Below are 14,852 nucleotides of genomic sequence, written 5' to 3'. Positions count from 1 at the left end.
GAAGATTGAGAGGGGATCTCATAGAGACATATAAAATTCTGGCAGGACTGGACAGAATGGATGCAGATGGGATGTTTCCAAGGATGGGAAAATCCAGAACCCGGGGCCATGGTTTGAGGATAATAGGCAAACCATTTAGGACCGAGATGAGGAGGAATTTCTTGACCCAGATGGTGGTGAATCTGTGGAATTCATTGAAACAGAGGGCAGTAGAGGCAGGTTCATTAAATCTATTTAAGAGGGAATTAGATCTATTTCTTCAGTATAAGGGTATTAAAGGTTACGGAGAGAAGGCGGGGACGGGGTACTGAACTTTAAGATCAGCCATGATCTCGTTGAATGGCAGAGCAGGCTCGAAGGGTCGAATGACCTACTCCTGCTCCTATCTTCTATGTTTCTATGTTTAACTATTATTTCTGGCTCATTTATCCAGGCTGCACAACCCTTTTTACTTTGATTAAGTGCATTTGATTATTAGTCCATCTATGGTATGGAACTGACAACAGACAGAAATATTTTTACTTTGCATCACAGCATATATTCTATTATTTCACAGTTTACACCGAGTGGACCTGCGATATGGATTAATACATTCCTTGGTGTCTCTACAATCATCGCATTGTGGCCAATTGGAATTGTTTTCAACAAAGTCAAAGGTGAACTTAAAAATCAGAAGATAATCCCCAAATTCACCCTTTATCAGGTATGAATGGACTCTCCCTGTGGTTCTTCAGTAACTATTGTCTATTTCTCATTTCTAAAGAAAAAGAACAAACTCGAGTTAACAAGACAATTTGAATGTCTCTGAGCATGAAATATATACTGGCTCAATGAAAGGAACAAATAAAATTGAAGCTTGTACGGTCGGCGCGCTGTGCAGTGAACGAAAGAAAAAAACCACGCAAAAGCTGTGAGTGAGTTCAACCAACCAATTGACTTTACTGGAAATCTCTGAAAGCTTATCAGCACCACTCCCATGATCCTTTCTGGCCCCTCCCACCAGGACCATTGTGATGTCAGCCCAGTGTGAGCCTGCACCTCCATGGCCCGGTTCACTTGTTACATCACGTTCCCCCCTTCTCTGCCCACCCAGAACCAGTTTTTGAAGATGCCAAGTTCACAGTCCATCAACAGTTCGTACATTTCGGAGGCTGACTTCTCCACTGCGGGGCTGGAACAGTTACTGGTTGGTCAAGGTCAAGGTGTGATGGTTTGAGGTGGTCAATCGTGAACATTTCCTGCCTACCCACAATGTCAAAAAGGCACATAGTCCTGTTGTGTTGAAACACCTTGTATGGACCCTCGCATGGGTGTTGAAGGGGCGTCTGGTGCGTGCCTCTCCTTATGAAGAAGTATTTGCAGTCTTCGAGATTCTCCGGGATATAGGATGGAACTGGACAATGGCGCAAGGTTGGTGCAGGGGCCAGGGTGCCCACCTTCTTGCGGTCGCATTAGCAGGGCCATAGGTGTTTCCTCCTAGCTGCAAGCCGCTGGCACAAACTCCCAGAACTGTCAGTGGGGTCCCATAGACAAGCTCAGTGGAGGACATGGCCAAATCCTCCTTTCGCGCTGTGTGGATGCCAAGGAGCACCCAAGGCAGCTCACAGCTCATCTACCCAATTCGGACCTTGAAGGCACCCCATAAAGGCCGCCTTCAAATGCCAATGAAATCTTTCCACTAAGCTGTTAGACTGTGGGTAGTAGGTTGTGGTGTGATGTAACTGGGTCCCAAGGAGCTGTGCCAGCTCTGCCCATAGGCCAAATGTGAACTGTGCCCCCTGTCTGATGTGATATTGGAAGGAAGACCGAAACAGACTATCCATTTGGTGAGGAGGGTCCTGGCAAAGGATGTCGTGGAAGTGTCCGAGAGCAGGACAGATTCTGGCCATCTAGTGAACCTGTCCACCAATGTGAACAGGTATGTGGCACCTCTGGAAACCGGCAGAGGCTTGGCCGTGTCCACGTGGATGTGGTCAAATTTTCTGCATGTCATTGGGAAGGATTGAAGAGGGTCTTTCACATGCCTCTACACCTTGGATGTCTGACAGTGTAGGCAAGTTTTGGCCCAATGGCCAACCTGTTTACACAGGCCATGCCACATGAACCTGTGTGCAACCAGTTGAATTTTCGCCTGGATGAATGGGTGGGCTAACCCATGTAGCACATTGAAGATGCGACATCTTCATGCAGTGGGAACGATGGGTCTAGGTCGGCTGGTGGACAAGTCACAGAGAAGTGTGGTTCAGATGGCCTGAAACTGTAGCCTGAGACTGCAATGCGGTAGGCTGGTATCTCCTTCTGCTGCTGGGCTGCTTCAAGTGCTGTATAGTCGATTCCGTGGGACACAGAGTGCACAGACAGGACGGACGTAAGGGTTGTTCTGCGGAAATGTGCTTGATAGCCATTGTGTACTCTGAGATATAAAAGATGTGATGCTGCTGCCTTGCCAACCACAGGTCCGACACCTTGGCAAAGGCAAAAGTGAGGGATTTGTGATCGGTGAAGACAGTAAAATCCTGTCCTTCGAGGAAATAGCAGAACTGGCATACAGCAAGGTAAAGGGCTAGCAATTCCCTGTCGAATGCATTACTGCTCTGGGGCCCGCAGGTGTCTGGTGAAGAAAGTGAGTGGTCTCCAATGTCCATCAATCAACTGCTCCAGGATGTCACCGACCATGAGGGTAGTGGGCATATCAATGTGCGGATTCACTAGAAGGGTGGCATTTGCCAGAGCATCTTTGACATGGTCGAAAGCCATGTTCTTTGGTTTGACCGGATAGCATCTTAAAAAGAGGTCACATTATTCTGGCAGCTGACGGCAGGAACCGATGATAGAAGTTGACCATCCCAATGAACTCCTGCAAACCTTTGACCGTAGTTGGCTTGGTGAACTTACAAATGGTCTCACCCTTTGACAGAAGAGGGACTGCCCCATGTTGATCAATGTAGTACCCTAGGAAATCATGGCCATCAGGTCGAAATGACATTTCGCTAGGTTGATGGCTAGACCATAGTCACTGGCAGAGCACCTGCAGGTGTGTTAGGTACACCTGTGCGAATGACTGGCAATGAGGATGTCATCTAGGTAGATAAAAACAAAATCTAGGTCATGCCCCACCGAGTCCATGAGTCTCTGGAAAGTCTGCACTGCACTTTTGAGGTCGAATTGCATACGGAGGAACTCAAAGGCTGAAAGGAGTGATGAGGGCTTGGGGTATCTCTGGGGTACACAGGGATCTGGTGGTACCCCCAGACCAGGTCAATTTTTAAGAAGATTCTCATTCAGTTTAGATTGGCTGTGAAATCCTAGATGTGGGAACCAGGTACCAGTTGGCTGTCATGGCATCATTGAGCCGGCGGTAGTCCCCACAAGGTCTCCATCCTCCAGAAGACTTCGGCACCATATAAAGAGAAGAGTCCCATGGGCTGTCCAATTCTCATCTCTTCCATCTTCCTGAATTCTTCCTTGGTGAGCTGCAGCTTGTTGGGAGGAAGCCTGCGTGCCCGGGTGTGTAGCACCCTGGAGATGTGGTGCTGGACACCATATTTTGGGACCATGGTGGGGGGGCCACGTCAGCCAAAGTGAAGGTCCAGAAAAAACAGAAGGAGCTGAACTCAAGAGGGATGTCTGCACCCTGTACGTGCGTATGTTGCTATTGTTGGCGGCAGTGAGGGATGGTCCAGACTTTCCGGCATGGGTGTCTTGGTTCAAGGGTGGAAAGACGTTGACCTCCACCCGTGTCCACAAGGAAACACTGTCCTGAGTGCTGGTCCCATAGACAAAGGAGTCTGTCTCAGCGGCCAGCCCTGGTGTTTATCAGATGGGAATGAGTTGGACAGTAGCAGCGGACTCCAGAAACCCATTTCTGATCGTAGAAACACCACTGCTCCAAGTTTGAGTCTCTACCTGCTGTGGCTGTCGTCGGCCTCCTCGGTGAAGTAGGAGAGAGACGGGTTTCTGGGCGTGAGAGAGACTAGTTTCTGGGCATGAGAGAGACGAGTTGCTGGGCATGACGCAGCAACTAGGTCAATGGTTTCCCCACCATATTGCTTGGTGTGCCACACGAAATCCGCATGGGCTGCTAACCAGCGTGGGTTGCTGAATTCATTGTTTGCGAGAAGTGGGGGGGGTGGATGTATCCCAGCAGCTGTTCAAGAAATATCTGATCGAACAGTTAACAGGGACTAGGGCTGTCCATTAATGCCAGCATATCGTTCATAAGGGCAGACAGCATGTGGTCACCTAGGTCATCCATGTGGAGCAGCTGTGCTGCAGCTGATATAAGAAGTCGATGATTTGTCTGGCAGTCTCCTGGTCAAGTGAACTGACCATGTAGTAATATATTTTGGAGTATGCAGTGATCAGCCTGTTCAAACCAGACTAGCGGCTGTGAGGTCTAAAAGGTTGGCAGCTTCAGCAAGACTGCATTCTGTGCGCTCATGTCATTCATTTTGGCGTCCAAAAGGCCGTTTTGGACCGTCGGGGTCACCACTGTGGTCGGTGTGCTGTGCAGTGAATGAAAGAAAAAAAAACCACACAGAAGTTGTGAGTGAGTTGAACCAACCAACTGACTTTATGGGAACTCTCCAAGAACATATCAGCACTACTCCCATGATCCTTTTCGGTCCCTCCCACCAGGACCATTGTGATGCTAGCCCAGTGCAAGCCTGCACCTCCATGAGCCAGTTTGTTTGTGGATCAGTGCAGCTCGCTACACTTGTTAAAATGTTTGCCAAATTGGTTGTTTCTCAGTCATCTGATTTTTGGATTATGTTCTGCATTTCAGCATTGGTCAACCTCATTTGTCTCAGGCCTGGATCAATTTTTGCTGATCTTTTTCCTTTGGACACATCTGCAGAATTATTTACGCGCTATATTCATGTTTCTCATTCGAGAACCTCAGCAGGTTATTTTTGAGGAAGGTAGTACTGGTAAGATTGGATTGTACTCCTAAATGAAAAAATGCTGAAGCTATCTGTGGGATTGAAAACAACTCAAAATATTGTAAAAATCTTCCTGTATTTATTAGTGTCAGACTTGTTTCTTTTTGGATGTTATCTAATAGCACTTTTCAAACATCTGTCACCCCATCTGCAGACGCTGCACACTCCTGAACATTTAGCAAGTCTGAGGCCTTGGTGAATGTAATTTGACAGAGTTTGGTGTTGTTTTATAAAATATTGCTTTGCTGTAACATGTCACCATGTTAAAAAATAGTGTTTATTTGATGTTGCCATCAAATACTGCAGGAACTCCTCTGACTTTTGGCAGGGACTATCCCATTTCCTTGCTGCTCATAAGTTTGAATTTACAGCCCCTTCAAGATTAAAAGATTCAGTCACATAGTTTGCAACATTTAAGTCTTTCAAACCTCCTCCTGCTCAATTACTTTGCTAATGGAATCAAAATCAGAAGAAAGGAGATTATGCTGGGCTTCATTAATCGATGGATTGAATTCAGGAGTCATGAGGTAATATTGCAGCTCTATCAATCTTGGTGAGATCACACTTAGAGTATTGTGTTCAGTTCTGGACACCTCATTATAGGAAGGAAGTGAAGCTATGGAGAGGGTGCAGAGGAGATTTACCAGGGTGTTGTCTGGATTGGAAAATAAGTCTTATGAGGCAAGGCTAGCGGAGCTAGGACTTTTCTCTTTGGAATGAAGAAGGATGAGGGGGAGACTTCATAGAGATCTACAAGATTCTGAGAGGCATAGATAAGGTAGACAGTCAACACGTTTTACCCAGGGAAACAGCAGCAAATGCTAGAGAACATCTGAACAAAGTGAAGGGAGGAATGTTTAGGGGTAAGTTTTTTTTTACACAGAGAATAGTGGGTGCCTGGAATGCATTGCCAGGAATGAGAGTGGAGGCTGCAACAATAGGGGCATCTAAGACACTCTTAGACAGGTACATGAATGAAAGAAAAATAGAGGGTTATGAGGTAAGGAGGGTTTAGTTTTTTTGGGGGGGAGGTATATATAGACCGGCACAACATTGTGGGTTATGTTCTATTTGTGACAAAGATGACCTATAGTTTTTCTTTCAGCGTGTTGAGTGTTTGGCTTTCTCTTCCTTAAATGGTGATGGAAAACAAAGTCTATTTATTTTAGGCAGAAGATAGACTTCCAATAAACAAGGGGGTGAAATGTTACCATGGTGCTGATGAGTTAGTTCAGAAGGGAGAAAAGTTGGACTAATAGCTTGGTGCCCTACCACCAACTTTTGCCTCAATGTCAGCAGACTTCCAGAAGAGGGATGGAGCTCATTCCCCAGATCACATCAAAGTTGGAGGCAGAAAGAGTGACAAGTAGATCACATAATCTTACTGAATGGCAGAGCAGGCTCCAGCATTGAGGAGTACTTTGTGAGCCAGCTATTTTCTAGCAACATTAGCATGAATTGCTGTAGCCATTATGATACACAGCTTGGTACAAAAATGGGAATGGGTTGTTTGGTCAGTTAGGTTTGCCAGTCTTGATCATTTTATTAGCCATGTCAAACTCGTTGATCAATGCAGAACAGGTAAAACTGAGGTTGTCTCTGTGTGATCTAAATTGTTCTTGGGTTAGATGCCAGATTATTTCAATGTTACTGCACAGCTTTTCTTTGCAATAGAGTTTGATGACGATATGCTCTGCTATATCTTAATCTGCAAGGGAGTTAATTGTGTGCTATACATATCGACTTGAGTAAGATCACATCCATTGCTTCAAGTGCAGAAAGCATTCTCCTTTTTTTGTAATTCCTGCTGCTCCCAAGCTCACCCAACTATCCCTCCTCCCTTTGCTTGCAGCTGTGCTCTCCCTCCCTTCTCCAACTGCCTTTGCGATACACCTCCCCCCCACCTTTACCTTTTTATTCAGATGCCTGCAACATTTTTCCGTACCTTGATGAAGAGCTCATGCCCGAAATATCAGTTATGTATTTTCACCTTTGCTACATAAAGGACAAAGGTGATGTAGAGTCCTTTGTTTTGTTCTCTGCACTTTTCTTGGAGCTGTCTAAGGGCAAAGACCATGTCAGTAGTTCCTCTGTTTGCAGAGAACAAAACAAAGGACTCTACATCACCTTTGTTGACCTCACCAAAGCCTTCGACACCGTGAGCAGGAAAGGGCTTTGGCAAATACTAGAGCGCATCGGATGTCCCCCAAAGTTCCTCAACATGATTATCCAACTGCACGAAAACTAACAAGGTCGGGTCAGATACAGCAATGAGCTCTCTGAACCCTTCTCCATTAACAATGGCGTGAAGCAAGGCTGTGTTCTCGCACCAACCCTCTTTTCAATCTTCTTCAGCATGATGCTGAACCAAGCCATGAAAGACCTCAACAATGAAGACACTGTTTACATCCGGTACCGCACGGATGGCAGTCTCTTCAATCTGAGGCGCCTGCAAGCTCACACCAAGACACAAGAGAAACTTGTCCGTGAACTACTCTTTGCAGGCGATGCCGCTTTAGTTGCCCATTCAGAGCCAGCTCTTCAGTGCTTGATGTCCTGTTTTGCAGAAACTGCCAAAATGTTTGGCCTGGAAGTCAGCCTGAAGAAAACTGAGGTCCTCCATCAGCCAGCTCCCCACCATGACTACCAGCCCCCCCACATCTCCATCGGGCACACAAAACTCAAAACGGTCAACCAGTTTACCTATCTCGGCTGCACCATTTCATCAGATGCAAGGATCGACAATGAGATAGACAACAGACTCGCCAAGGCAAATAGCGCCTTTGGAAGACTACACAAAAGAGTCTGGAAAAACAACCAACTGAAAAACCTCACAAAGATAAGCGTATACAGAGCCGTTGTCATACCCACACTCCTGTTCGGCTCCGAATCATGGGTCCTCTACCGGCATCACCTACGGCTCCTAGAACGCTTCCACCAGCGTTGTCTCCGCTCCATCCTCAACATTCATTGGAGCGCTTTCATCCCTAACGTCGAAGTACTCGAGATGGCAGAGGTCGACAGCATCGAGTCCACACTGCTGAAGATCCAACTGCGCTGGGTGGGTCACGTCTCCAGAATGGAGGACCATCGCCTTCCCAAGATCGTGTTATATGGCGAGCTCTCCACTGGCCACCATGACAGAGGTGCACCAAAGAAAAGGTACAAGGACTGCCTAAAGAAATCTCTTGGTGCCTGCCACATTGACCACTGCCAGTGGGCTGTTATCGCCTCAAACCGTGCATTTTGGTGTTCACAGTTTGGCGGGCAGCAACCTCCTTTGAAGAAGACCGCAGAGCCCACCTCACTGACAAAAGGCAAAGGAGGAAAAACCCAACACCCAACCCCAACCAACCAATTTTCCCCTGCAACCGCTGCAACCGTGTCTGCCTGTCCTGCATCGGACTTGTCAGCCACAAACGAGCCTGCAGCTGACGTGGACATTTACCCCCTCCTTAAATCTTCGTCCGCGAAGCCAAGCCAAAGAAAAAGAACATAAAGGACACTGTTTGACCAGCTGAGTTTCTCCAGCATTTTGTGTTTTTACTTCAACCATGGAGCCTACAGATTTTTGTGTTTTACTTCCTTTTTTGACATTGTTCAAGATTGTGGTCTGCTTTCATTAGGCTTTTGTTTTTCACAGTTACGCTGCTTGACTCAACGTGGAAGACAAACACTTCTGTACTTAATTGAAACACAGATTTTGGTGTTGTATATAAATATTTCATAAATGTGTTGTAGTTCTGATGTGTTCTGATATATTTTTGAGTTTGTACTCTCTTTCTCATGGTCATTCTCTGGCAAATTTGCAAACTGTTCTTCTGGGTGTAGCATTCTAGAGTGGTCTAGGCAAAAAAAAATCCTTGGAATTCTGCTAGGAACTGTGTATGACTTGTGGTGCAGCTGGGTCAAGCTGAGAGAGGATGGAACGTTGAGAATGGCTGTTGGAGCAGCAGAACTGCATCAGTTGAAGCAGTGGAGGCACACACCTCATAAGATAATGAAGGGTTAAAAACCACAATTTAAGAACCAAGGGAAGTCATCAAAGGAGGCCTTGAAAAAGGATATGTTCAATACAATGTCCTTTTATTTTATTCATTGGGGGAATTGAATTTGAACATTGAGCTTTGAGATTAAATTCTGTGGACTGGGGGGCTTGGCAAGATGGCGTAGAGTCTCAACGTGTAATCTTGACCTCTCTGGCCAGACTTTTAAGAACCCGTTTTTAACTCTTTGTTTTCAGGTTTAAATTTTTTAAAACTTAGTTTAAAGTATCAAGGAATTGTTATGGCTATTAATGGTAAAAAGATTAAACCTCAAGTACAGAAGAAACTACATTTTCGGAGTGTTGAAGATTTAGTCTGCTACAACTTCAGGTTTGCTTTCTTTCAAGCCTAAACCACAGAGATTGCCTGTGGGAGCTGAAAAAATGACTACAACTCACCAGGAGAAAGACATCGCTGGAATTACCCGTTCTCAGGAGGAAGGTGCATGTGCCCCTGATGTGGATCCTGATTCTGGCAGCCTGCTGACTTTAACGGAGGGGGCACGCAAGAAGACGATTCCATTGCTTGAAATACCCCAGGATATACTCCAATCTGAATATTTTGGTCTTTTTTGTGAGTTTTTGAAGCAACAATAGGTTGCGGGGGGAGAACAGCGTCGGCCCCCTGAGGAAGTTGGGGTGCCGTCGCTGGGAGTCTAGACCCACTGCAAAACTGTTAAACTGCCTGTTGTTGAGATGCAGCAGGAGCTGCAGTTACCTGGTTCTGCCACTACGCAAGAGAAAGCAGGGCTGAGCTTTTCTGAATTACAATGTAAACAGCTAAGCCTTATCATTCAGCCTATGCTGAATGAAATGTCTCAGAGGCTCAGTTTGGAACTGGATACAGTTAAAATACGTGTGGAAGCATCTTGTGAGGATTTTAAACAATTTCAGGCTTCTTTTTGAAATGTCAACAACAAGTGGCTTCTAATACAGAAAAAGTGTTGGAGGTGGAAGAATCCATTAAAGAATTGCGAGAACGTGAGAGGGAGTTAGAGAGGAAAGTAGACTATTTGGAGAATCAAAGTAGAAGGAATAATGTGAAGATTGTTGGTTTGCCAGAAGGTATGGAAGAACAAGACCCTCTTCGTTTCTTTACTGAATGGATTCCACAAATACTGGGGCAGGAATTTTCCTCTGGAGGTCTGGTATTGGAAAGAGCTCATAGAGCCTTAAGAAGAAGACCTCTACCTGGTCAACCACCGAGACCCGTGATAATTCAATGTTTGAATTATTTGGACAGAGAAACAATACTTTGTTTAGCAGTGCAAAACGCGAGACAACGACAAGCTCCGTTAATGATTCAGAATAGTAGAGTTTTTTTCTATCCTGATTCGAGTTAAGAGGTTATTCAGCTTCGGTGTCGATTTAATCCGGTTAAAGAAGTTTTGTGGAGTAAAGGTTATGTCTACTTTTCGCTATCCGGCAGTGTTGAAGGTGTTTTGTGGAGACTTTCAATCTCGGTTTTTTGAGAATGAGTGTGAAGCAATGAGTTTTGATGACTCGTTGCTGGATGTAAGAGGACAAAGACGTAGCCCACCATTGTCTCCTAAAGAAAAATCTGGTTGTTCTGGAAATGGAAGAAACGGCAGAAATGGGAGAAATGGGAATGGAAAGAATCCATTTCCTTGAAATGGGGTCGCCGAGTCTGGAATTTCTTGGATGAATAGAAGAACTTTTTTATTTTTATTTTCTTTTTATGTCATTATGATATCTTGTTATTCTTTGTTTGGCTGGGGAGGGAGAAATTTGCTCTATGTTCTATTAGTCATCAGCCACTGGTGGGTGATCCACACCCAACTTTTGTATAGGGATTACTACCTTTTGGTAGTTTTTTGGGGTTTTTTTTTCTTTTTATCTTTTTTTAAATTTTCATTTTATTTAGACTTTAATTTGTGGTTTCTTTTTCTCCTATTGGAGGGCCTATTTACGTTGATCTGAGTCTTTATATATTGATATTATTAGTTTTTTGTAATATTAGTGGATATGCCAAAGTTGAAGTTTGCTACTTTTAATGTTTGGGGTTTAAACAGTCCGATTAAGCATAAGTGTATTTTTATCAAGTTTGATCTTTGGTAAAACATGTGTTCGGTAGAGATATGATTTTACCTGAAATGATTAAATTTGAGACTTTTGGCATAATGAGATGAAATATTGTTTAATAATGGAAAAAAATTACATATGTTTCACGGATAACTATAGTTTTTTTATTAATAGGTGGTTGTTATATTCAGAATATTTACATTTTGATTTATATTGACTAGATTTTAATATGTATGCTTTACTTTTCTTTATTTTTTTTCTTTTTTCTTTACGGCTCTCCTTAGGAGAGTTGGCTGAAAGGGGGGGGGGGGGCGTTTCTTTCCTTTTTCTTCTTTCTTTTTTAAAAATATATATAAAATATTAGGTTCACGCTTTGTTTATTGTTATATATGTTACTTATTATCTGTATTTTGAACGAATAAATAAAGTTAAAAAAAATTCTGTGGACTGACTTGGGGCTTTTTTGTGGGGGGGGGAATTTTTCTCTTTTTGAATATTGGGCACAGACTAATAGTCTGTTTTTCTACATACACACTGTTTATGAAGATGATACTTGTTATAGTTACTTGGGCTAAGACATTATATTGTTAATACTCATTAATAAATTTAAAATTTAACCCTTTTTTGAATTGTGTCTTCTGTTTGTTTGAGGTGTAACAGTATTCTGGTTGAACAGTCCTTCCATTGAAGAAGATCATAGTTTATTTGAGTGTTCCAGCACCTTCAAGTTTGACATAGCTAATAAAATCATTTGCATTTTCTTGGTCAATATTGAAATCATTAAGATTTGCTCAAAGACAAAAAAATAATCCATTGCTGCTCTTAGAATCTTCAACTTGGGTATGGATAGGATAGATGTAGGAAGGTTTTTTGAGCTGGCCGGGGAAACTAAAACGAGAGGACACAGTCTCAAGATTCGGGCGAGTAGATTTAGGACAGAGATGAGGAAAAATAGTTTTTCCCAGAGAGTAATGAATGTTTGGAATTCTCTAACCAGGGAAGTGGTTGAGGCTGCCTCATTAAACATATTTAAAATTTAGTTAGATAAATTTTTACATGATAGAGGAATTAGGGGATATGGGGAGAAGGCAGGTAGGTGGAGTTAGGTCATATATTAGATCAGCCATGATCGTATTGAATGGCGGAACAGGCTCCATGGGCCATTTTTGGCCTACTCCTGTTCCTACTTCCTATGTTCCTATGTTGATATTGATGATAACAATTGAATCATCTGCCTGTCTTTTTGAAAAGATACAGATGTCATTAACAACACAATGGGCAATGAATGGCTTGTATTTATTGTCAATGAGTACATGTACCTAATTCCTCTTCTTTGGAACTGAGAGGGGTTGTACCACATGGGAGATAATGAAGGATAGTGAATGGCCTGCAAAACTTGCAAGTGTTATCTTGAATGTTATGTATTCTTCAATTAATAAAAAATATACATGTTGTAAATCTGAAATAAAAACAGAAATTTCTTTAAATACTCAAAGGATCAGGCAGCTTTCTGAGAGAAAAAAACCCAGAATTAATGATTCATGTTCATGATCTCCCATTAGAACTCAGCATTTCTTGCAAAAGAACTGCCTAAAGTTTTGTTTCTCAGGTGATGTATTTTAGCACTGATTACTTAAGTTTGAACAGTTAAACCTTTTCCTCGGTGATAAGAGAGGCAGCCTTGCAACACGAGGATAGGACCAAACTGGGAAATTGTTCATCGAATTGCCATGGTGCACAGCTTCTGAAAGGAAGCACCTCAAGGAGAGGGTCATAATCGATTAGCCCAGGGGTGGCCAAATTTTCTTAACACAAGAGCCACATACAATAAACTTCAGATGCTTGAGAGCCACCCCTGGATTAGCCATTCATCATTCAGGTAATTGAATTGTCAGCTTCAGAAGTTAATAAGAAGAAAATATGAAATGTTATTATCAAATGAGTCCAATTATTATCATTTGGGTTAAAATTGCTGATTTAAATTTTCTGTTTCGCTTCCAACAGATTTCATTCATCCTTACTCAACTCCAAGCCACCATTCTCAACATAACAGCATTGTCAGGAGGCATAGCCTGTGCACCTCCACTTTCACCAACGGTCAGAGCAGGATGTATGTCACTTCAATGCTATTTTAATTTTAGATGATAATAACCATAAATTGATTTTTAAAAATTGGACCATTTCAACATCAATCTGAATATTTGAACAAAAAAGAAAATACGAGTTCACAATATGCTGAATTTATGATTCTCTCTGGTAACCAAAAACATACCTCCTTTCTTCTAAGCAAGGAAATGACTGATGTTGAAAATATGGAAAAACCAAAATTGTGGACTCTATAGTTGAGGAAAGAGCACGGAAGATTATTTGATACTTTGCTAAATGAATTGTAATGATCTTTTCGGGTTCTGCTCATTCTGATATTCCAAAATACTTCCGTGTGGTTTGAACAGAAATACTTTCTTCAGAAATAAATGTTATTTCCTGAGCCTTTGTTGAACACATATCTCAGGTAATAGAATGGAGTACAAAATGACAAAAAAATTGTCCAAGTAGCATCTGTGGCAAACTATCTTCCATGCTTGGGGTGGAGAATCAGAATCAGGTTTATTTTCGTGAACATGTGTCGTGGAATCTTTGCGGCAGCAATGCTGTGCAGGAAAAATCTTCTCTGTGGATTGTCAGCTTGTGGTGGAGAAGCATGTGTGGTCCTGAGATCCTGAGAGTGATGCCATCTGGAGCTATGCTCCTGGTAGGATCACCAATGTGGTAATATCGAGGGTGAAGTCCCTCACAAAGAATAATCCAACCAAGTCCACAACGTTGGAACAGGCAGACGAAATTATTTTCAACTCAACGGCTACAAAGGTGGACGAAGGCTGCAACAAATCCATCAGCTCCAATCATCGTGATCTCCAGGCTATTGGAACTAGTTGGTTGATTTGTGAAATATCATGTGTTTCTTGGAGTGCAACATCAAATAGACGTTAAACAAATACATGCACAGGCATCTTCTCTGTGGGCGATCAAACGAAGGCCATCATCCTCGACTCTGAGGCACAAACCACTATGACTGAAGGACAAGATGCAAAATCACTAGAAATTACAATTCTATAAATACAAGATGACATTTGTTTTTTAAAAATAGTCCATTGTCCATTCAGAAATCTGGTGGCAGAGGAGAAGAAATTGTTTTTGTAACATTGAGTATGTGTCTTCAAGCTCCTGTTTCACCTCTCTGATGGTGGCAGTGTGAAAAGGGCATGGCCTGGGTGGTGTGGGTCCTTGATGAAAAAAAGCTACTTTCATGTGGCACTGCCTCTTAAAGATGTAATTAATGGAGGGAAGACTAATGCTCCTAATGGCCTCTTCCTGTACTGTCCACACCAGACAGTGAAGTAATGAGTGTACCTGTAAAAATTTGCAAGTCCTTGGTGACGTACCAAATCTCAAACTCCTAACTAAATATAGTTGCAGCCAAGCCTTCTTCACAAATACATCGACTTGAGAGTCCCAAAATTAAATTATTCTTAAATAGTTGTACCTTGTCATGAGTGTATCCTGTCATGTATTTCATAGAGATTTCTTCTTCAAATTGAAACTAACAAAGTATGCTTCTGTCTTTTTCAGATATGACCCAGCAGCTTCTCATAATGGAGATGTTTATTATTACAATGTTATCACGTATTTACTACCGAAGAAAATACGACCCCCAAGAAATCAATGAAATACAATCCTGCATAAAGACAGAAAAGCCCCAAACCATGTGAATCATTGTATGGCATAAAATAGAATTTCATGCACATCAGGCAATAACTCAA

General features: G+C 42.8%; 1 protein-coding gene across 1 annotated transcript in view; it reads left to right on the top strand.

Moving 5' to 3' along the window:
* slc51a (solute carrier family 51 member A) overlaps window positions 1-14,852 on the top strand; it is a 32,971-nt gene extending 18,119 nt beyond the window's left edge. Inside the window, exons 6-8 of the mRNA XM_069890193.1 lie at window positions 557-703; window positions 13,036-13,141; window positions 14,662-14,852. Coding sequence (XP_069746294.1) covers window positions 557-703; window positions 13,036-13,141; window positions 14,662-14,801 — 393 coding nt within the window. The 3' untranslated portion in view covers window positions 14,802-14,852. The remainder of the gene's footprint in view (window positions 1-556; window positions 704-13,035; window positions 13,142-14,661) is intronic.

Source organism: Narcine bancroftii, chromosome 7 (assembly GCF_036971445.1).
Source record: "Narcine bancroftii isolate sNarBan1 chromosome 7, sNarBan1.hap1, whole genome shotgun sequence".
In the NCBI taxonomy this organism is placed as follows: Eukaryota; Metazoa; Chordata; class Chondrichthyes; order Torpediniformes; family Narcinidae; genus Narcine; species Narcine bancroftii.
This window is presented reverse-complemented; position numbering and strand designations above follow the sequence as displayed.